At 45.7% G+C, this 22,519-nt stretch overlaps 1 protein-coding gene across 2 annotated transcripts in view; it reads right to left on the reverse strand.

Annotated features, from left to right (window-relative positions):
* LOC105485052 (dynein axonemal heavy chain 3) overlaps positions 1-22,519 on the reverse strand; it is a 208,513-nt gene that overhangs the window by 180,140 nt on the left and 5,854 nt on the right. For both annotated transcript variants that reach the window (XM_071084215.1, XM_071084216.1), the window contains 7 exons: positions 21,092-21,196; positions 20,289-20,514; positions 15,912-15,984; positions 15,150-15,324; positions 11,709-11,898; positions 9,594-9,789; positions 2,101-2,226 (listed from right to left, as the gene is read on the reverse strand). In XM_071084215.1, the coding sequence (XP_070940316.1) occupies positions 2,101-2,226; positions 9,594-9,789; positions 11,709-11,898; positions 15,150-15,324; positions 15,912-15,984; positions 20,289-20,514; positions 21,092-21,196 (1,091 nt within the window). The remainder of the gene's footprint in view (positions 1-2,100; positions 2,227-9,593; positions 9,790-11,708; positions 11,899-15,149; positions 15,325-15,911; positions 15,985-20,288; positions 20,515-21,091; positions 21,197-22,519) is intronic.

Here is a 22,519-nt window from a genome sequence, read left to right on the forward strand (position 1 = left end):
CAAATGAAAAGGGAATATTGGTGGCACATCCTGCTGAAAGAATCTACAGTTTCTTCATTATAATCAGAGATTGGGGTAAAGGGGCATAAGGAACTAGAATGTTCTGTCCAACTTCTCTCTCTCTAGCAGCTGCCTGGCCTCTGATTCAGACTTCGTAGCGGGAAAGAGAACAAAGAGCGAAGAAACAAAACATGAAAGGAGAAACTCCACTGTGGCCCTGGCTGCTCAGAAGTTGATGGTAGAAATCAGAAAACCAAAAGAAGAAATAGCCAAGTGTGGTGGCTCATGCCTGTAATCCCAGCACTTTGGGAGACCAAAGTGGGCAGATCACTTGAGGCCAAGAGTTTGAGACCAGCCTGGCCAACATGGCAAAACCTGTCTCTACAAAAAAAAAAAAAAAAAAAAATTAGCTGGGCATGGTGCACGGTGACGCACACCTGTAGTCCCAGCTACTTGGGAGGCTGAGGCAGGAGAATCACTTGAACCTGGGAGATGGGAGGTTGCAGTGAGCTGAGATCGTGCCACTGCACTCCAACTTGAGTGACAGAGTGAGTGGAACTCTGTCTCAAACAAACAAACAACAACAAAGAAGAAGAAGAAATAGATGGTTCATTGTTTCTTTCCTCCCATGTCCCCCAGTTTCTAATTCCCAGTGGAAACCACTGGCCTTTTCATCCTATCGCATCTTTTCTCTGATTGCTAAAAAGGTACTACTCTAGCAGTCAGAGAAGCACTACTACTGGTTGTAGTCATAGAGGTATGAGATTTATTGAGCAGCTATTATGTGCCAATGATTGCATCTACAATTTCTCTGCTAATAGCAAACCCATCCGCAGGTATTATTATCACCATTTTACACAAGGGAATTTCTCTGGCTGTGGAGGTAGTCTTGCAAGCATTTGCAAACGAAAAAGGAATTGTGTAAATGTAAGAAACCCTTTTGCCTTGAAATCTTGAGGCTGTTTATCTGGACCATCTGAATATAAGTCAATCAAATGCATTCCCCTGTAACACAGCAAGGTCTAAAGCAGGGGTCCCCAACCTCTGGGCCACAGACTGGTTGTGTAGGAACCCGGCTGCACAGCAGGAGGTGAGCAGCAGGTGGGCGAGCGAAGCTTCATCTGTATTTACAACCACTCCCCATGGCTTTTGTTACCGCCTGAGCTCTGCCTCCTGTCAGATCAGCAGCGGCATTAGATTCTCACAGGAGCGTGAACCCTATTGTGAACGGCACATGCGAGGGCTCTAGGTTGCACACTCCTTAGGAGAATCTAATGCCTGATGATCTGTCACTGTCTCCCATCACCTTCAGATGGGACCGTCTAATTGCAGGAAAACAAGCTCAGGGCTCCCTCTGTTTCTACATTATGGTGAGTCGTAGAATTATTTCATTATCTATTACAATGTAATCATAAAAATAAGGTGCACAATAAATGTTGTGTGCTTGAATCATCCCAAAACCATCCCCCTGCCCCAGTCTGTGGAAAAATTGTCTTCCACGAAACCAGTCCCTGTTGCCAAAATGGGCGGGGACAGCTGGTTTAAAGGATCCCAGGAGGAGGAAATGGGGGTGACAGCCTCCCAAGGAATGGTGATGGGGGAGTTTCAAGAAGGCAGAGGGAGACCAGGCGTGGGGCAGAAAGCAGCTGGACATGAAAAAAAGAGGACACGAGGCCGGGTGCGGTGGCTCATGTCTGTAATCCCAGCACTTTGGGAGGCTGAGGCAGGTGGATGATAAGGTCATGAGATTGAGACCAGCCTGGCTAACACAGTGAAACCCCGTCTCTACTAATAATAATAAAAAAAAAATCTGCTGGGCGTGGTGGCACGCGCCTGTAGTCCCAGCTACTTGGGACGCTGAGACTGGAGAATTGCTTGACCCCGGGAGGTGGAGGTTGCAGTGAGCTGAAATTGCGCCATTGCACTCCAACCTGGGCAACGGAAAGAAACTCCGTCTCAAAAAAAAAAAAAAAAAAAAAAAAAAAAGACACAAAAGGATGCTGGTGGGACGACCCCCAGGCTGGGTACCAGCTTCATTTCAGAGGGTTTTCAGTCTTTAAGGTATCGTGGTGCATCCCCACTCAGAGGGCAGATACTGACTTGTTGAGAAGAGTCTGGTGCGCCTCCAGGCAGTGTTTCTGGATCACATCCCAATATTCCTGAGGCTGCAGAGGCAATTTTCCCGCTAGTATTTCTGCTGTTCGAACAAACCTGAGGTCTCTGAATCTGCCAAAAGAGAGGGAGAAATTTCCTAAGCTAAAGAACGCTTAATAACAAATCCCACAGGACAGGTTCCAAGGGTGTGTGTTCATGTTTCTCAATGAGAGAAAAGTTAAGCAGAATCAAAAGAATTCCAGGATATGGGAAAGATCCTGAGGAGGATATGGGAGGCTGAGGAGGGAGGAGCTAAGTACTAAAGAACGCTTGCAGGGAGGGGACAAATGAGGTGACCCAAGAGTGATCCTGAGCCTTAGATGTGCCTCACTCTGCATGAGCCATCGAAGGGGGGGTTGTGGCACCAGCTGGAGACTCAGCTGGCTAAGAACTTGGGTATCAAATGGACGAATCAATGTTCTTTACAACAGTGAAGACCCAGAGGCCAGGACCAAGCGGATCACCATCTTCATCATCAAGTGGGATTCACCCAAGCCTCTAGGTGAGCTCTTGAAGGCAACTTTGAGGACTGCTTTGATTTAAAACAAAGAGCTTATGGATCCCAGCACTTTGCAGGCTAAGGAGGGAGGATGGCTTTGAGCTCAGGAGTTTGAGACCAGCCTGGCAATATAGTGAGACATCATCTCTCCAAAAACAAAAAAGACACGCTGGGTGTGGTGGTGCACACCTGTAATCCCAGCTACTTAGGAGGCTGAGGCAGGAGGATTGCTTGAACCCAGGAGGTCAAGGCTACAGGGAGCCCTGATTGCATCATTGCACTCCAGCCTAGGTGACAGAGCAATACCCTGTCTCCAAAAAGAAAAAGGAAAAAAAAGCCTATGGAGCCAAAAAAGCCTCTTTAAGCCCTCTAACTCCTGTCACTGTGAGGGCGAAGAAAGACCAACCAGTAAGAAGAAATGAGACTTTTCTCCATTACAAGGGTTATCCTTTTAACACCTAAGTCAGATTCTATCTGCTCAAAACCCTCCAGACTTCCCATTTCAGAGTAAAAGCGTGCCTAGTGACTGGGGCCCACTAGGTGCTTTGCACCCTGTGCCATCTCTCTTGCTCCTGTCTTGCCTGTCACCTCCCCCCACCTCCCCAGCCCAACCTCCTCTCCTACCCACCTCCCTGACTCACGATGCTCCACGCTCACCTCATACTGTTTCCAGGACACGCTCACCTGCTGCTGCTTGATTCCATTGCACAGGCTGTTCCTGCTGCCTCCAGTACTCATCCCCCTCGACTTCTACAGGGCTGACCTCTTCACCTTCCAGCCTTGGCTCAAACGTCACCTTCACAGTAAAGGCTACCATGGCTGGGTGTGTGGTTGTGCAGGCTCTGCCCGGTCCAAAGGGCCAGAATGGGTGAGTGCTCTGCTTGTCAAGAAATGCACCCTGGGGCCAGGTGCGGTGGCTCAGGCCTGTAATCCCAGCACTTTGGGAGGCCAAGGTGGGTGGATCCCTTGGGGTCAGGAGTTAGAGACCAGCCTGGCCAACATGGTGAAACCCCATCTCTACTAAAAAAAAAAAAAAAATACAAAAATTAGCCGGGCCTGGTGGCAGGCGTCTGTAATCCCAGCTACTCAGGGGGCTGAGGCAGGAGCATTGCTTGAACCTGGGAGGCAGAGGTTGCAGTGAGCCGAGACCATACTGCTGCACTCCAGCCTGGGCAGCAGAGCAAGGCTCTTTCTCAAACACAAAAACAAATGCACCCTGGTGTTAAGCTGCATCCATCCCATCAGTGGAACAGGCGTGGCGGGGAGGTTTGTTAGATTCAAACAAGTATTTTATGGGCAAGCAGCCCCACCCCAGCCCCACACAAACCACACTCCCTATCCCCATTACTCTGGCTAATTTTTCTTTTCATAGTACCCATCACCTTCTAACATATTATCTAATTTATTTACCTAATATATTTATTGTTTGTTTTCCCCCTAGAAAAAATGAACTTACTTCTATTATCTACTGTACTAAATCAATGCTTAGCACATAACCAGGACCTGGCACCTATTTGTTAAACGAGTGAATGAATGAATGACTAAATGAATGAAAGAAATAAACGAACTCACAGTTTGGAAGCCAAGAGAGAAAAGGGCCTTTGGACCTAATATATGTTTATTTTGTATCTTATGCCTGAGTGACACCTCCTAGAACTACTGATGCTAGAGTTGTCCAGAGTATATCAGTAGAATAGAGCGGCTGGATAAGGAAAAGCAAAAACTAACAAAAAGCTCTCATCAAGCCCTCCATTTTTTTTTTTTTTTTAGACAGGGTCTGACTGTGTCACTCAGGCTGGAGTACAGTGGCGCAATCTTGGCTCACTGCACCCTCAACCTCTGGGGTTCAAGCAATTCTCCTGCCTCAGCCTCCCAAGTAGCTGGGACCATAGATGTGCGCCACCATGCCCAGCTAATTTTTGTATTTTCAGTAGAGATGGGGTTTCACCATGTTGGCCAGGCTGGTGTCCAACTCCTGACCTCAGGTGATCCACCCACCTCAGCCTCCCAAGGTGCTGGGATTACAGGTGTGAGCCACCATGCCCGGTCAAGCGCTCCACTTTTTATTTTTTGTTTTTTTCCTCCTATTAACCCATCAGGCATAGCAGCTAAATGTCGGTCAACCAAGGATGTGGCTGTCTGGTCCTATTGCATCAGACAGTTGCAGAGGCCACCATTCATACTGTGTTCTACGTGAATGATGCCCCCTAGAGTCGTGCAACATGGCAGCCCTGTAGTAGGAAAGAGAACCAGAAAAGTGCTGGCTACATGTTCATGTTCATGGACCACTTCTCCACGCCATGCTCATGCCACTCAACAGGGACCCCCAGGGCAGATCCCCACGGCCTCTGTGAAAGCAGCTGTGATGAGGTTCCCGTAGGTTTCTGTAATGAGTCCAGGCAGAATTTTACTTTGATCTACAATCACCGGGTGTTCCACTGCAGGAAACACCACCACTTCCCCTGGGGGCAGGTTCACCAAGACAGACACAATGCTCCTGGGCGTGGTGACTTATACAGTGCGGCCACTCAGTGAATATTTGTTGAATGAACAGATAAATCTCCTTCTGCCCTCTCCTATGACACGCTTACTTTCGCCTGTTTCTCCCAGATCGATGGATGCCCTGTCCTTTGCCACACTTCCCAAGTCCTCTTTTTAGCTCAAAAATCCACCAATTCTCTTCCTGACGTCTATTCCATTCATTTATAAATCGCTCCTTTAAATGATCCCTCCTTGTCACCACTTCCCAAACTGGATCTTTGCCCAATTTCTCAGCTCATCTAAATTCTTGCCTCTCATTTTCATCATTCATTTTAATGACCAGTTAGGCATTTCTCCTCATCCTCCCTAAATACTGAAGGCTGCATTTCTAGTTCTTTTTGGTGGAGGTGATGAGCTTAGTTTTCACCTTATCTCACCAGGCATAAAGCACTGCTAGGCAAGGATAAGGCCGGAGGACCTCACTCACCACACATTGGACAGCCACCCCTAATGTGGCCATTGACCCCACTTGATAATTCTGTTACTCAGCTTCCATAGAATCCTAACAAACTTCCCATATTGGCCAGACCAGATTTCCTATTCTTTTCTCAGTCCACAATCCTCACTTTAGCCTTCAACCCCCACCCACCTTTCATTGATCACTAAGAACCTGAAGTTAAATAGTGCAGGTCACATAAGAAAATAGCTCTATATCATTTCCTTAACCAATCTTTCTCACTGCTAATTTTTTTTTTTTTTTTTTTTTTTTTTTTGAGATGAAGTCTCGCTCTGTCACCGAGGCTGGAGTACAGTGGCACGATCTTGGCTCACTGAAACCTCCACCTCCCAGGCTCAAGTGATTCTGCTGCCTCAGCCTCCCGAGTAAATGGGATTATAGGCACATGCCACCACGCCTGGCTAATTTTTGTATTTTTAGTAGAGACAGGGTTTCACCATGTTGGCCAGGCTGGTCTCAAACTCCTGACCTCAAGTGATCTGCCCGCCTCAGCCTCCCAAAGTGCTGGCATTACACGCATGAGCCACCACGCTCAGGCTCTCATTGCTGATTTTTTTGGTTCAGTTCATAAAATTCTTCTAAATGATTTCAGTTCACTTTGGTGTTTCTGTTGCTGGCATAATCTTCCTCAGAGAACCATGAAAAACAAGTGGTAAAAAGCCTTTCTTCTCAGTGAAGCTATAGGCTCAACAATTTGCCGTCTTTGCTACATGATCAGTGTAAACTCACATACATGTGATTATCTGTTATCTTCTTAGCATGAAGTTCCTGGCAATTCACCTAGCTCTAAGACTGACTTCCTCACGAGTTTCTATGTTATTTTTTGAGTTCATAAACACGCTTGCACTTAAAGCGATACATTCATTTGTTGAGCAACTACTGTCTGCCAAGCAGTAGTCTAAGCACTTTCCTTACCTAACAGCTCCATGAGGTAGGTATTGCTATCATGGTATTTGCATGTAGAAAATAGGGTCAGACTAGGTGGTGGCTCACGCCTGTAATCCCAGCACTTTGGGAGGCTGAGGCGGGAAATATTATAGAGGCCAGGAGTTCAAGACCAGTCTAAGCAACATAGAGAGACCCTGTTTCTACAAAAAATTTAAAAATTAGTCAGGCATGGTGGCGTGCACCTGTTGCCCCAGCTACTTGGGAGGCTGAAGCGAGAGAATCCCTTGAGCCCGAGTTTGAGGCTGCAGTGAGCTCTAATCACACCACTGCACTGCACCCTGGGTGACAGAGCAAAACCCTGTCTAAAAGAAAGATAGAAAGAGAGAGAGAAACAAACAAACAGGGTGACAGAGGGATTAATTTTCTTCAAATTATACTGTTAATTAGAGACACAACAAGAACCAGAATTCAGATCCTATTCTACAAATTATTATTTTATATGCTTCACCTAGTTAGAAAATTACTTATTCTTTCTCAATGTCCTGACTGCTGAAGGGTACCTCCAAGGCTTTAGAAAATTGAATTCAGTTCAAAGAAGAGAATACAGGTATTTCTTTTCACTGGTGGGCTCTGTCTTAGGTTGACCTCACCCCCTCATTCCTTTTTAAGATAAAAGAAAACTAAGGATTTGAAAAACAAGGAGGTTCTCCAAGTCACAGGGCTCCCTTAAGACTGAACATGTTCAAAGCTACAGATCCTCTCAAAACAAAATACATGAGCTGCTAATAAGTTCGGCCAATCAAAGTTAAGTAAGCATATCTGCCTCTAATTTATCTAATAAAAAACTCAGATGGGGGCAGTTCATCATTTCATTAGCCTGGCCTTTCAGTGAACTCCGGTGTCTTCATTCTCTCACCAGGATTTGTACCCCTTCGTGAAGGGCTCACTAAAAAAACCACAGTCTTCCACCTCCAGGGCCACTGCAATTGATACATAGATAAAACAAATGTGAGATAGCCATCCAATGGATTAGTATGCAGCCATAAAAAGGAAGCCATAAAAAACAAGCTTCAATGTGGATGAAGGATGATAACGTTGTTCACTGAAAGACACCAGACACAAAAGATCATATATTGCATGATTCCATTTCTTTTTTTTTTTTTTTTTTTTTTTTTTTGAGATGGAGTCTCGCCCTGTCACCCAGGCTGGAGTGCAGTGGCACAATCTCCGCTCACTGCAAGCTCCACTGCCTCCCGGGTTCACGCCATTCTCCTGCCTCAGCCTCCCGAGAAGCTGGGACTACAGGCGCCCACCACCACGCCCGGCTAATTTTTTTAATGTATTTTTAGTAGAGATGGGGTTTCACCGTGTTTGCCAGGATGGTCTCAATCTCCTGACCTCGTGATCCACCCACCTCGGCCTCCCAAAGTGCTGGGATTATAGGCGTGAGCCACCGCGCCTGGCCGCATGATTCCATTTCTATGAAATGTCCAGAAAAAGCAAATCCATAGAGACAGAAAATCGAGTAGTGGTTGGGAGGAAATGGGGGAAGGTGAGAATAGGGAGTGACTAATGGGTTTCTTTTGGGGATAATGATAATATTCTTGAATCAGACAGTGGTGAGGATTAAACAAACCTGTGAGTATATTAAAAACTATTGCATTGTGTACTTTTAAAGGATGAATTTTATGGAATGTGGATATCTCACTTTTTTAAAAAATGAAAGAGTGAAAAAAGGTGGCTTCTGCCTCATCTGGACTCCTACAATTTTTTTTTTTTTTTGAGACAGAGTTTCGTCAATTTAATCGTTGATAAATAATACCTGAGAGATCACTGCCTGCCAGCCCTGCACTGGCACTGAGTTACATAAAGGAATAAGACCATCCGGGCATGGTGGCTTGCACCTGTAATCCCAGAACTTTGGGGCACCGAGGTGGGCAGATTGCTTGAGCTCAGTAGTTTGAGACCAGACTAAGCAACATGGTGAAACCCCGTCTCTACAAAAAAAATTACAGAAAATTAGCTGGGTGTGGTGGTGTGTGTCTGTGGTCCCAGCTACTTGGGAGACTGTGGTGGGAGGATTGCTTGAGCCTGGGAGGAGGAGGTTGCAGTGAACCGAGATTGTGCTACTGCACTCCAGCCTGGGTGACAAGGTGAGATTTGTCTCAAAAACAAACAAACAAACAAAAAGAAATAAAACCCAAGCCCGCACACATCTCACAGGCTAGAGGGAGACAAATAAGTAAACATTCTATTATGACTGAGGGTGAGCCAGGCGCGGTGGCTCATGCCTGTGATCCTAGCACTTTGGGAGGCCAAGGCGGATGGATCACCTGGGATCGGGAGTTCGAGACCAGCCTGACCAACATGGAGAAACCCCGTCTCTACTAAAAATACAAAATTAGCCAGGCATGGTGGTGCATGCCTGTAATTCCAGCTACTCGGAAGGCTGAGGCAGAAGAATCACTTGAACTGAGGAGGTAGAGGTTGCAGAGAGCCACAATCGTGCCATTGCACTCTGGCTTGGGCAACAAGAGCAAAACTGTCTCAAAACAAAAACAAAAACTGAGGGTGATGTTGTCATGGATGTAATGCCAAATTAACAATTACTGGTGCTTAGGCTATACTGGATACTGTTTTAAGTGCTTTGGATGTAGTAAGTTATTGATTCCTCTTATCAATCCTATGAAGTGGAAACTTATTAACATTATCACAAATTTAGAGATAAAGAAAGCATATATACACACATATATGCCTGTGAAGCAGCAGAGCTAGGAGTTAGACCTGAGCAGGCTGGCTCCAAGTCTGTGCAATTAAGCAGGACACTCCAGTGCTTACAGATAGGCACGGGGTGCCCTGGGGACACAAAGGGGGGCCACATAAGCCTGCAAGGAGAGGTGTCACTTATAGTTCACGTGCACATTTGGGCTAGGATTTCTTTCGTTCATTTCTCTGCACTGTCAGGGCTCCTCCCACTGCGTACGGCAGAATAGGCTTGCTTATGCATGGATGCGGTAAAGAAAGGGAATGAAAAAAAAGGGAGGGACTTCTTACTCTGCAAACCACAGTTCCTTCAGCCTGAGCATCATGGGGTTCACCGTGTGCAGATGCTCCTCGTTCCACTTCTTGGCGCTCCTGTAGACACTGTGCCAGGGCACAGGGGCCCGGATCACTCTTTGAGGAAACAAGCGGGGAATGCTCTCAATAAAGAGCCGTTTTCTCTCCATTGGGTCCATGAGGATGTAATCAACTACAACCGGAAAGGGCGAACACCTCGTTACTAAGCTGTAAGGGTTGTGCTCTTGGCTTCAACTCGTTTTTTTGTTTGTTTTGTTTTTAATATAAAACAGTGAGACCCCGTCTCACTACATTGGCCAGGCTGGTCTCAAACTCCTGGGCTCAAGTGATCCTCCCACCTCAGCCTCCCAAAGTGCTGGGATTACAGGCGTGAGTTATTATGCCTGACCTTAGCGTCAACTCTTTTTTTTTTTTTTTTGAGACGCAGTCTCTCTCTGTCGCCCAGGCTGGATTGCAATGGTTCAATCTCAGCTCACTGCAACCTTCACCTCCGCCTCCTGGGTTCAAGCGATTCTCCTGCCTCAGCCTCCCGAGTAGCTGGGATTACAGGTGCCTGCCACCACACCTGTCTAATTTTTTGTATTTTTAGTAGAGACGGCGTTTTGCCACGTTGGCCATGCTGGTCTTGAAATCCTGACCTCAGGTGATCCACCTGCCTCAGCCTCCCAAAGTGCTGGGATTATAGGCATGAGCTAGCACACCTGGCCTTAGCTTCAACTCTTAGAATGTAAATGAGCCTCTGTCCATTTGCAAGGTCATGGGTAATCCCCTGGGTATAATTCAACTGGGGAAGCTTCACTCTTGGTGTTTGTTTTCTTTCTGAGGGTATTTTACAGGAAGGAGGAGGGTGACTTCATGGAGTGGAGCACTTAGAATCTGGGGTTGAGCCCTGGTAGGTGTCTAGTATCATGCATGACAATGACATAGGATTTGCTGATACCTCATTAATCACTGATTGATTTCTCACACCAAAATAGATGCACACACAAGAAAACCCACCATGGATGATACCATCCATTACACTTAGAAATAGAAATTTAGAGACCAGATGTTTTACATACTAAGAAAGATTGGTAGAAAGCTTCATAGAGGAAGTAACATTTGTGCTGGGTCATAAAGAACAAGTAGCAGGTCGGGTGCGGTGGCTCACACCTGTAATCCCAGCACTTCGAGAGGCTGAGGTGGGCGGATCACTTGAGGTCATGAATTCGAGACCAGCCTGGCCAACATGGCGAAATCTCATCTCTACTGAAAATACAAAAATTAGCTGGGAATGGTGGTGCGCGCCTGTAATCCTAGCTACTCAGGAGGCTGAGGCAGGAGAATCGCTTGAACCCAGGGGTCCGCGCAGGTTGGTCTGGAAATCCTGACCAATCTCTGCAGTTGCAGTGAGCCGAGATCACACCACTGTAGTTCAGCCTGGGCGACAGAGCGAGACTGTCTCAAAACAAAAAAAAGAAAAAGAAGAAGAGGAAGTATAGAATCTCGGACAGGTGTGATGGCTCATCCCTATAATACCAGCACTTTGGGAGACCGAGGCAGGAGGATCTCTTGAGTCCAGGATGTTCAAGACAAGGCTGGGCAACATAGGGAGGCCCTGTCACTAAAAAAAAAAAAAAAAAAAAAAATTGTTTAAACTTTACAAATGTAGAATCTCAGGCCCCAGGTTCAGATCTACTGAGTCAGAATCTGCATTTTAACAAGATCTGCAGATTACAGGGATGCATGTGAATATGTGAAGTGCTGGTATAGCCATCAGTGATGGTAGGGGGATGGGGGAATTTGAATTAACGGTTGAATTATGTTTTGGGTATTTCCAGTGGAACCAGGGTGGTAAATGACAAAGTGAGAAGAAAGAAGGTGCCTTCCAGGCCAGGCATGGTGCCTCATGCCTGTAATCCTAGCACTTTGGCAGGCTAAGGAGGGAGGATTGCTTGAGCCCAGGAGTTCCAGACCAGCCTGAGCAACAAAGCAAGACCCTGTCTCCACAAAAATAAAAATAAAAAAGAAGGAGGTGCCCTCTACACCTACTACATAGAAGCTTCTACTACATAGAAGCTCCCCAGCCCCCTTTATGCCCACCAGCCTTACCGATGCTTTTCATGAGGCTACTGTAATAGTCATTCTCCTTCTCCTGCACGAGGACCACCATCAGGGGCTCCAGGAAGGGACTTGTCAGCAGCGTGTTAGAAATCAGGTTTGAAATCCGAACCATCACTTCACCCTCCTCAGGGGCAATCATGTCTTTGCGAATTCCATTGGTCAGATAGTAATTATATCTCTTCCATAAACAAACCACCAGCAAGAAAATGGTCATGATTGGATCATGGGCTCACCTGTTCTGCCCATCAGCTGCCAAGGGACCCCATTCACACAGCATTCGTCCGCCCCCTTCGCTTGCCATAACCATGCATTCTGGGCCTGTCGCTTCACACTCATGGCAAGGAGATCACTGGAAAATTTTTCCCAAGACTTCAAAGGATTCAACCAAAACCAGAGCGATGTCAGTGGGGTATAAGGAAGGATTTGCCAAATACCACCCAGATAGGAACAGTGGAGTGAGTGCAGAGTCCAGGGATGGAGGTGGCATATCTGGTGATCTTTAAGAAGAGGAATGACAGGCCAGGTGCGGTGGCTCACACCTATAATCCCATCATTTTGGGAGGCAAAGGTGGGCGGATTACCAGGTCAAGAGTTCAAGACTAGCCTGGTCAATATGGTGAAACTCTGTCTAGCTGGGCATGGTGGCCCACGCCTGTAGTCCCAGCTACTTGGGAGGCTGAGGCAGGAAAACTGCTGGAACCCGGAGGCAAAGGTTGCAGTGAGCCAAGATTGTGCCACCGCACTCCAGCCTGGGCAACAGAGCAAGATTCCATCTCAAAAAAAAGAAGAGGAATGACAAGTTCCTAAAATGGCCTCGAATTGTTCACCCTCCTGAACAGCAATGATCCACTATAAAACACTTTGATCCTGTAGCTTGTAGCTGTCAGTGGGGAAAAATATCCCCAAAGTCCAAGATCTACAATAGTTCTTTTTGTTTGTTTGTTTTTTGAGACAGAATTTCACTTTTGTTACCCAGGCTGGTGTACAGTGGTGCAATCTCAGCTCAATGCAACCTCCGCCTCCCGGGTTCAAGTGATTCTCCGTGCTCAGCCTCCCAAGTAGCTGGAATTACAGGTGTGCACCACCATACCCAGCTAATTTTTGTATTTTTAGTGGAGACGAGGTTTCACCATGTTGGCCAAGCTGGTCTCAAACTCCTGACCTCAGGTGATCCACCCACCTCAGCCTCCCAAAGTGCTGGAATTATAAGCATGAGCCAGCGCACCCAGCTGATAGTTCTTATTCAAGCAAGGGCTTTTGAGTTTCGAAAGCAACCTAAACACACAAATGAAACAAAAATGGCCAGTGGAACCTAGTGACTTCAGGAAATTTTGTATATTTAGGGTTTGCCTCTGAGCTGCTGCATGGCTGAGTGGCTCTGGGAATGACTAATTTCAGACAGAGGAGAAGCACAGAGTGTCAGGAAAGGACTTGATGTCTGTTTTTAAGTTTCAGATCAGAAGAGGTTGCTGGCGGGCACGGGGGTTCCCGCCTGTAATCCCAGCACTTTGGGAGGCCGAGGTGGGTGGATCACCTGATGTCAAGAGTTCAAGACCAGGCTGACCAACATGGTGAAACCCTATCTCTACTAAAAATACAAAAATTAGTCAGGTGGGGCGGTACACACATGTAATCCCAGCTACTCGGGAGCCGAGGCAGGAGAATCACTTGAACCCAGGAGCCAGAGATTGTAGTGAGCCGAGATTGCGCCACTGCACTCCAGCCTGGGCAACAGAGCAAGACTCCCTCTCAAAAATAAAAATAATAATAAAAAAAAACTACAGAGACTTTAGTATCAGCCAGACATGCTTTAAGTCCTAGTTTTGTCTCCTGCACTGTAGCCCTTGGCACATTGCTTAAACAGTCTATACTCCACTTTCCACAACTGGACAATAGAGATAACCATAGAACCCAGGTCTCAAGTAGGGTCAAGTAGCTAAAGGGTTTAGCATGGAATTTTGCCAACAGCACATAGTCACTGTGAGTTTTTATTAATCATTTTATTATACGCCCTAAACTCACAACACATTTGCTCTAAAGTTTTGTTGTTCTTTTAAGACTGGTTGGAAACTCCAACATCTATCTAGAGCCAGACAGGTAATGTTAATAAGTGAAAGTTGTCTAGACCTAAGAAAATAATAAGGAATGGTGGGAACTGTGATGAACTGAAGAGTGTATTTCTTATCTAAAGGAGGTAGCTACTGCTTAGCACCAAATATTTCAGTTTTCTCAAGAGAAGTTGGAAAATGTAGCCTACGTGAGACTTTCCTCATTCTTTTTTTTTTTTTTTCAGATAGGGTCTTGCTCTGTTGCCCAGGCTGGAGTATGGTGGCATGATCATAGCTGGGATGCCTGAGGTGTCAGAGAAGGGGACCAAGGGATAGGCTGTCTTGTCCCAGAAAGGGCTGCCCAGACTGGAGTGTAGTGGCACAATCATAGCTGACTGCAGCCTCAGCATCCCAGGCACAAGTGATCCTCCCACCTTAGCCTCCCAAGTAGCTGGGACCACAGATGCATGGCACCATGCCCAGCTAATTTTTGTAGAGATTGGGTTTCTCCATGTTGCCCAGGCTAGTCTTGAGATCCTGGGCTCAAGTGATCCTTGCCACTCCTCCTTCTAAAGTGCTAAGATTACAGGCATGAGCCACCACACCCAGCCACCTCATTTTTTTTTTTTTTGAGATGGAGTCTCACTGTGTTGCCCAGGCTGGAGTGCAGTGGCTCAATCTTGGCTTACTGCAACCTCCACCTCCCAGGTTCAAGCGATTCTCCTGCCTCAGCCTCCTAAGTAGCTGAAATTATAGTGCCTGCCACCATGCCTGGCTTTTTATTATTATTATTATTATTATTATTTCATTTTTAGTAGAGACGGGGTTTCAGTATGTTGGCCGGGCTGGTTTTGAACTCCTGACCTCAAGTGATCCACCTGCCTTGGTCTCCCAAAGTGCTGGGATTACAGGTGTAAGCCACCATGCCCAGCCACCTCATTCTTAAAACACATCTACAGGCCAAATTCAGCCTATGATAGAGATCCCAGATAAAATATGGGATGCTTTGGGATATACTTATACTAAAAAGTTACTCATTACCTAAAATTTGAATTTAACTACATGTTCCATTTTTTGTCTTGCAAAATCTGGCACTCCTAGCCTATGGGAGTGCCATTTTTGCAACTTACATCCTAAAAGGACCCAAGGTATCAATTTCCATCACTTACTAGGGCAGAGAACATGCACACACACTCTCTTTCTCTCTCACTCGCACAAGCACACAAACATGCGCCCTCTCCAGTAGCCTGTCTTGCGTCTAGACTTTGGTGTTTTTCAAACATTTCCCAGGTGATTCTGCCGTTCTCCCTGAATTTAGAATCACCGAGATGCCGGGAGCAATCTTCAGCAAACTGAGGGAAAGGGGGCAACAAGAACGTACCTCCAGGTCCGATTCAGAGGGCTTCTTTTCTTTACTTTCCATTTCCATCTCCTGCTGTAACATGACATCGAGCTGCTGTTCTGGACTCATTGGTCTGCTTCCTGGGAACGTCAAAGATGGCTTTCCCTCCTTCTTCATGGGTGAGAAGATTGACGTCTTGAAGGCCAAGTTGATCCTGAAAAGTAGACACAGCTCAGCCCTTGGTGTTTGGTTCTCCGGAGAGGTGCTGTGGTGTCGCCTACATTCCCTAGCCTGATGAGTGTGGTTCTGCAACAGAAGCCCCTCTCCTCTGTGTCATCTAATGTCATGTGTGTATACCTCAAAGATGACCGTAACGACTGAACACCTCATAGGTATTTCAGCATGGTTTTGTTCAGTTGGTTTATTTTGTTTACAATCTCAAAAAGCCTGGCCAACATGGTGAAACCATGTCTCTACTAAAAATACAAAAATTAGCCAGGCCTGGTGGCACGCACCTGAAATCCCAGCTACTCGGGAGGCTGAGGCAGGAGCATCGCTTGAACGTGGGAGGTGGAGGTTGCAGCAAGCTGAGATCATGCCACTGCACTCCAGCCTGAACAACAGAGCAAGACTCTGTCTCAAAAAAAAATTTTTTTTTGGATTAAGGTGATTGGTGGACAAAATGTGATTATCTGGGAATGCTTTGAAGCCAAGAAACAGAGTGTGGCTTCAGTGAGACCGCATCCTTCTTCCGTTCAGTCCACTGTCCTGCCTTCTCTGGTGCCCACAGTGACATCTTACCTAGTGGAATTCTCTTTGTTTCTGGAGGAAAACTTCGTTTTCTTCCTTATGGGCTCTGATGAGCTTTTATTTGCTGGAAGAATGGAGAAGAAAGACATCAGTGATGGGCAATGGCGTTGGGCCGTTCTCCGTCCACAGGGGCATGACTCTTGGAACAGTCCAGGAGCACACTAAGGGGAGTGGACATGGTATGGCGCAACAAGGCAGGAGATGTGGGCTGAGGTCCCATGTGCATCACTGATTACCTGTGTGACCCTGAAGAACTGGCTTTGTCACTCCGGACCTCAGCTTCCTCAACTGTAGAGTAGGGATGTGCATATCTTCCATTCATCCATACATTTGGCAAGAATTAACAACTGCTCGTTTCATGTATTCTCCAATATTGTATACTCTATTTTCTAAACACCTGTTATATTACTGTTTAATATTTATCTTTAAGTAGACTTGGGCATTTAAACTTAGTACATTTGGACAGGCACGGTGGTTCACGCCTGTAATCCCAGTACTTTGGGAGGCTGAGGTGGGCGGATCACCTGAGGTCAGGAGTTCAAGACCAGCCTGGCCAGCATGGCAAAACCCCATCTCTACTGAAAAATATAATAAATAGCCAGGCATCGTGGCGACCACCTGTAGTCCCAGCTACTTGGAGGCTGAGGCAGGGAGAATTGCTTGAAGCAAGAGGTGGAGGTTGCTGTGAGCCAAGATTGTGCCACTGCACTCCAGCCTGGGTAACAGAGTGAGACTCCATCTCAAAAAAAATAAAGAAAATTAAAAATAAAATAGGCCGGGCACAGTGGCTCATGCCTGTAATCCCAGCACTTTGGGAGGCCAAGGCAGGCAGATCACGAGGTCAGGAGTTCGAGACCAGCCTGACCAACATGTGAAACCCCCCGTCTCTACTAAAAATACAAAAATTAGCCGGGTGTGGTGGCACATGCCTGTAATCCCAGCTACTCAGGAGGCTGAGGCAGGAGAATCGCTTGAACCCAGGGGACAGAGGTTGCAGTGAGCCGAGACAGCACCATTGTACTCCAGCCTGGGCAATGACAGTGAAACTCTGTCTCAAAATATTTTAATAAATAAATAAATAAATAAAATAAACTTAGTACATTTATTTTTGAAAGAAATTTTACGATTATCAGAAATAAGAAACAATAAGTATATATTTATTGCAAGTGGAAAAAGCAATATCATTTGCAATAAATAGAAGGTAGCTACAATTAATTCAATAAATGATATAAAAACTATATTATTAAACTTTAGTTAGATATTACTTGCTAAAGTGTCTATCTTTGAACTTCTCAAAATAGTCTAAATGTAACAATAATACAAAAAATCCTTTTTTTTTTTTTTCTTTTGAGACAGGGTCTCACTCTGTTGCTTGTCCTAGAGTGCAGTGGCATGATTTCAGCTCACTGCAACCTCAACCACCCAGGCTCAGGTGATCCTCCCACCTCAGCCTCCTGAGTAGCTAGGAGTAAAGGCGCATGCCACCACATCCGGCTAATTTTCTTATCTTTTGTAGAGACAGGGTTTTGTCATGTTGCCCAGGTTGGTCTCCAACTCCTGGGCACAAGCGATCCTCTCAATAAACTCAACAATCGAGGTATAGATTCACAAAATGGAAATAATACAGCAATAACAATATTACGCCAAAGTAAATTTTTAAGATCCTCCAAGTATGAATGTATTTTAATGAATAATAAGCAGAAATCAACTCAAGCAAGGACATGAATAACAGACACCAGTGCTGCTCTGAAGAAAGCATCTTAGTACTTTATATTCAGAGACTCTAGCTGGCCTGAGAATTTTTGGGACAATGAAACCTGGGAGGCATTAGTACTAGTTCTTCACAGATATTAATAATTTTGGACTAAGAAAATCATTAAAGACTGCTACAGACTGAATGCTAATGTCTTGTGAAATTTTGCATATTGAAACTTAATCCCCAGCATGATAGTATTTGGAGGTGGGTGTTGGGAGCAAGCCCCCCAAAATCCGGCCATAAACTGGCCCCAAGACTGGCCATAAACAAAATCTCTGCAGCACTGTAACATGTTCATAATGGCTGTAAGGCCAGCACCGGAAGGTTGTGGGTTTATGGGAATGAAGGCAAGGAACACCTGGCCCGCCCAGGGAGGAAAACCGCTTAAAGGCATTCTTAAGCGACAAACAATGGCATGAGCGATCTGTGCCTTAAGGACATGCTCCTGCTGCAGTTAACTAGCCCAACCTATTCCTTTAAGTCGGCCCATCCCTTCATTTCCCATAAGGGATACTTTTAGTTAATTTAATATCTATAGAAACAATGCTAATGACTAGTTTGCTCTCAGTAAATATGTGGGTAAATCTGTCTGGGGCTGTCAGCTCTGAAGGCTGTGAGACCCCTGATTTCCCACTTCACACCTCTATATTTGTGTGTGTGTCTTTAATTCCTCTAGTGCCGCGGGGTTAGGGTCTCCCTGACCGATCTGGTCTCGGCAGGTGGGACCCTTGGGAGATGATTAGGTCATAAGGGCTCCATCTTATGAATGAGATTGTGCCTTTATAAAAGAAACACCAAAAAGATCCCTCACCCCTTCTCCCATGTGAGCACACAGCAAGAAGATAGAGAAGATAGATGTCTATGAATCAGGAAGAGGATCCTCACCATACTCTGAATCTGTCGGTACCTTGATCTTGGACTTTACAGTCTCCAGAACCATAACATATTTATTTCTGTTGTTTATAAGCCACTAGGTTTATAATACTTTGTTATAGCAGCCCAAAACGAACTAAGACGATGACCATGAAATTAGCAATTAGAGCAGCAAACTTAAGGTTCTGTGTATCATGATCTTGAACATTTGGGTATTAATTATTTGCCACATGTCCTTAAAGCAGGAACATGCAAAAGCAGCATCCTAGAGACTGTGGGTGTACATGTAATACACAAATAACACTGGTAAGAACCACTTGGAAAAAAAATCATCCAAGTGATATTGAAAGGGCTATGACAGTAAGAATGGAATCAGAATTTGGAGAAGGGAGGTAGAAAACCATAAGTAATTAGAAAATTTGAAACGGAAAGATAGTCATTTAAACAAAAAACACTCATTAGACACGAAAAACTCAAGACTGAATAGAGTTGAAGAGAAAATTAATAAATTGGAAGATGTAATTGAGAAACTTACCCAGACATAGCACAGAGAGAAAAATGAAAAATATAAAAATGAGTTTGAGACCGAGAGCAGATCAAGAGTGCCAACATACATCCAACAAAAATTACTAAAGGATACCCTTAGGTCGATATACCTATGCTTGGTGGGAATTAAATTAACACACACAAGGTGCTGTGGTAAGCAGCTTCCAAGATAGCCCCCAACGATCCCCATCTCCTGGTAACACCCCTTTGTAGTGTAATCCTCTCCCCTTGAGTATGGGCTAGAACTAGTGACTCCTAACAAACAGAATGTGGCAAAAGTGATAGGATGTCACTTCCAAGATTAAGTTCCAAAAAAAGCCTATGGGTTCTCTCTTGCTGTCTCTCTCTTTCTCTCTCCCTCCCTTGCTCTAAGGGAAGCCAGAAGCCATGTTGTGAGTTGTTCTAAGGGAGAGACCCATGTGGCAAGAAACTGGTGTCTATGGCTAACAGTCAGCAAGGACCTGATGACATGAGTGAGTTTGGAAGAGGATCCTTCCCTAGTTGACTTTAGATGATGGTGGCCTTGGTGTATGCTTTGATTGCTAGTGAGGGGCCCTGAGTCAACACTACAAATTCAGTCATGCCCACATTCTTGCCCCCACTGAAACTGTAAGATAATAAATACTGGTCCTTTTAAGCCACAGAGTTTTGGAATAACTTATCATGCAGCAAACAGTAACACAAGTATATAGAACAGTGCCTGGTATATGTAAACTGTCTATAAATGTTAGCCATTTGCATTCATTTCCTCTACAGATAAGGAGGAGAGTGAGGCTTTACAAAGTTCTCCAAAGTTAGCTTCAGCAAAAGGGGAGCCAGGATCAGAACCTAGGAGTAAAAAATTCACTCCAGGCCGGGTGCAGTGGCTTATGCCTGTAATCCCAGCACTTTGGGAGGCTGAAGCGGGTGGATCACCTTAGGTCAGCAGTTTGAGACCAGCCTGGCCAACATAGTGAAACCCCGTCTCTATTAAAAATACAAAAAAAAAAAAAAAAATTAGCCTGTAGTCCTACCTACTCAGGAGTCTGAGGCAGGAGAATCACTTGGGCCCAGGAGGCGGAGGTTGCAGTGAGCCGAGATCATGCCACTGCACTCCAGCCTGGGCGACAGAGTGAGACTCCATCTAAAATAAATAAATAAATAAATAAATAATTCCCTCCAGAGCCCCAAGGGTATGACACTGCCACAAGTACCTGATGATGGCAGCCCCTGACCAGTCCTGTCCCTAGGGACATTGATGGTGGCCGGTTGGTACACCTTCAGCAGGTCTTTCAGCTTCAGGTCCTGGGCCATCAAGGAGTAGTTGTTGGCGATGGAATCACTGGGTCCACGGTGGTGATGCTGCTCTTTGAAGGGTGCAGCCAAGGTCCATGATGTGCGTTGCATCAAGGGCGGGTAAAAGCTGTGTGACATGATCGTCTACGAGGGAAGAAGTGCAGAGTGAGACCCAACGAGGAACATCTCCCCATGAGCCTGGGCTCTGTTTACATTGAGGCTCATGAGAGTTCCAAGTGCCTTATGCTATGTTTCTGCCTTCTGCACATTAAGTGGAAAGACTTTCTGAACAGACACCAACTGTACTTCTCTGACCATTTTGAGCATGAATTCTGATGTCAGGGATAATAGTTTGCATTCACCAGTAACTCTGAGGCAGGTAATTGACATCTCTGGCCTTTATTCCTTATGGACATGAGTACAAGGTAGGAACAATTACCTTCATTTTACAATGAAACATGCAGAAGTTCAGAGAGTTTAAATAACACAGCAGATCAGTGGATGGCCAGATTCTAACTCACCTTTGAACAATGGCATAGCTCTCTCTCCCACACTTCTGCAGCCTCTTCTGGGGGCAAACACAACCAAAGCTACTAATCCCACTTGTCAGGTCTGTTTAACTCCCCACCCCCAACGAGTACCTGCCAAATACCGAGAGAAGTGGGGAAAGCACTTCACCTTCTCACCCTCAACAGAAGAGCTGGCAGCCAGGTGTGCATACCTGATAGAGCCCAGACGGTTCCTCATTAGCAGAAGCAGGCAGAGGGGGCAGTTCTGGCTGCCCCTGGGAGTGGCTCATGTGATGTATGGAGTCACTTCTGGCGATCTGTGGGACATGGGAACAAAGCCACCCTTCAGAAATTAGGGAAGATTTGCAAGCCTCTGAGTTGGTTAGGACTAAAGAGGTCCCCAGGAAAGGTTTTAGGTCCAGAGCAAAACACCCCTATCACTCCCATCCATTAGGTATGTTTCATTTATTTAAAAATTGACAGATAAGGGCCAGGTGCGGTGGCTCACACCGGTAATCCCACCAGTTTGGGAGGCCAGGGAGGGTGGATGACCTGAGATCAGGAGTTCAAGACCAGCCTGACCAATATGGTGAAATCCTATCTCTACTAAAAAACAAAAATTAGCCAGGCATGGTGGCGTGTGCCTGTAGTCTCAGCTACTTGGGAGGCTGAGACAGGAGAATTGCTTGAACTTGCGAGGCGGAGGTTGCAGTGAGCTGAGATTGCACTCTGAGATGTATTGAAGTGTATATACATTAAAGAGTGACTAAATCTAATTAGCATATGCATTACCTTGTATGGTTATTATCTTTGCAGTGAGAATACATCCACTCTCACAGCATTGTTCAAGAATAAAATATATTGGTAATTAGTCACCATGCTGTACAATAGATCTCTTGAAGTTATTCCTTCCATCTAACTGAAATTTTATATCCTGTGACCATCTCCCCAACCCTTCCACTCCTGTTTCTTTTTTTTTTTTTTTTTTGAGATGGAGTCTTGCTCTGTCACCCAGGCTGGAGAGCAGTGGCACTATCTCATCTCAATGCAACCTCCGCCTCCCGGGGTCAAGTGATTCTCCTCCCTCAGCCTCCCAAGTAGCTGGGATTGCAGGTGCCTGCCACCACACCCAGCTAATTTTGTATTTTTAGTAGAGATGGGGTTTCACCATGTTGGCCAGGTGGGTCTTGAACTCCTGGCCTCAAGTGATCTGCCCGCCTCGGCCTCCCAAAGTGCTGGGATTACAGGCATGAGCCACCATGCCTGGCCCCTGCCTCATTTTTTAATCATTCAGTGTCTCCTCCTCGGATTCCCTTCTATAAGCAAATGTGGATATTTTTCCCCTGTGGAAGAGTCCAAAATCTGAGGACATCCCCAGTACCCTACCCTCAGGTATGATTAAAGGCGGTGACTTTAAAAAAAATGGACTCGCATTTTTTTCTTTTTTCTTTCTTTTTTTTTTTTTTTTTTTTTGAGACACACTCTGTCACCCAGGCTAGAGTGCAATGGTACAATCTTGGCTCCCTGCAACCTCTGCTTCCCGGATTCAAGCAATCCTCCCGCCTCAGCCTCCCAAGAAGCTGGATGGGTGCCCACTACCATGCCTGGCTAATTTTTATATTTTTAGTAGAGATGGGGTT

The sequence above is a fragment of the Macaca nemestrina genome, chromosome 18 (genome assembly GCF_043159975.1).
Source record: "Macaca nemestrina isolate mMacNem1 chromosome 18, mMacNem.hap1, whole genome shotgun sequence".
In the NCBI taxonomy this organism is placed as follows: domain Eukaryota; kingdom Metazoa; phylum Chordata; class Mammalia; order Primates; family Cercopithecidae; genus Macaca; species Macaca nemestrina.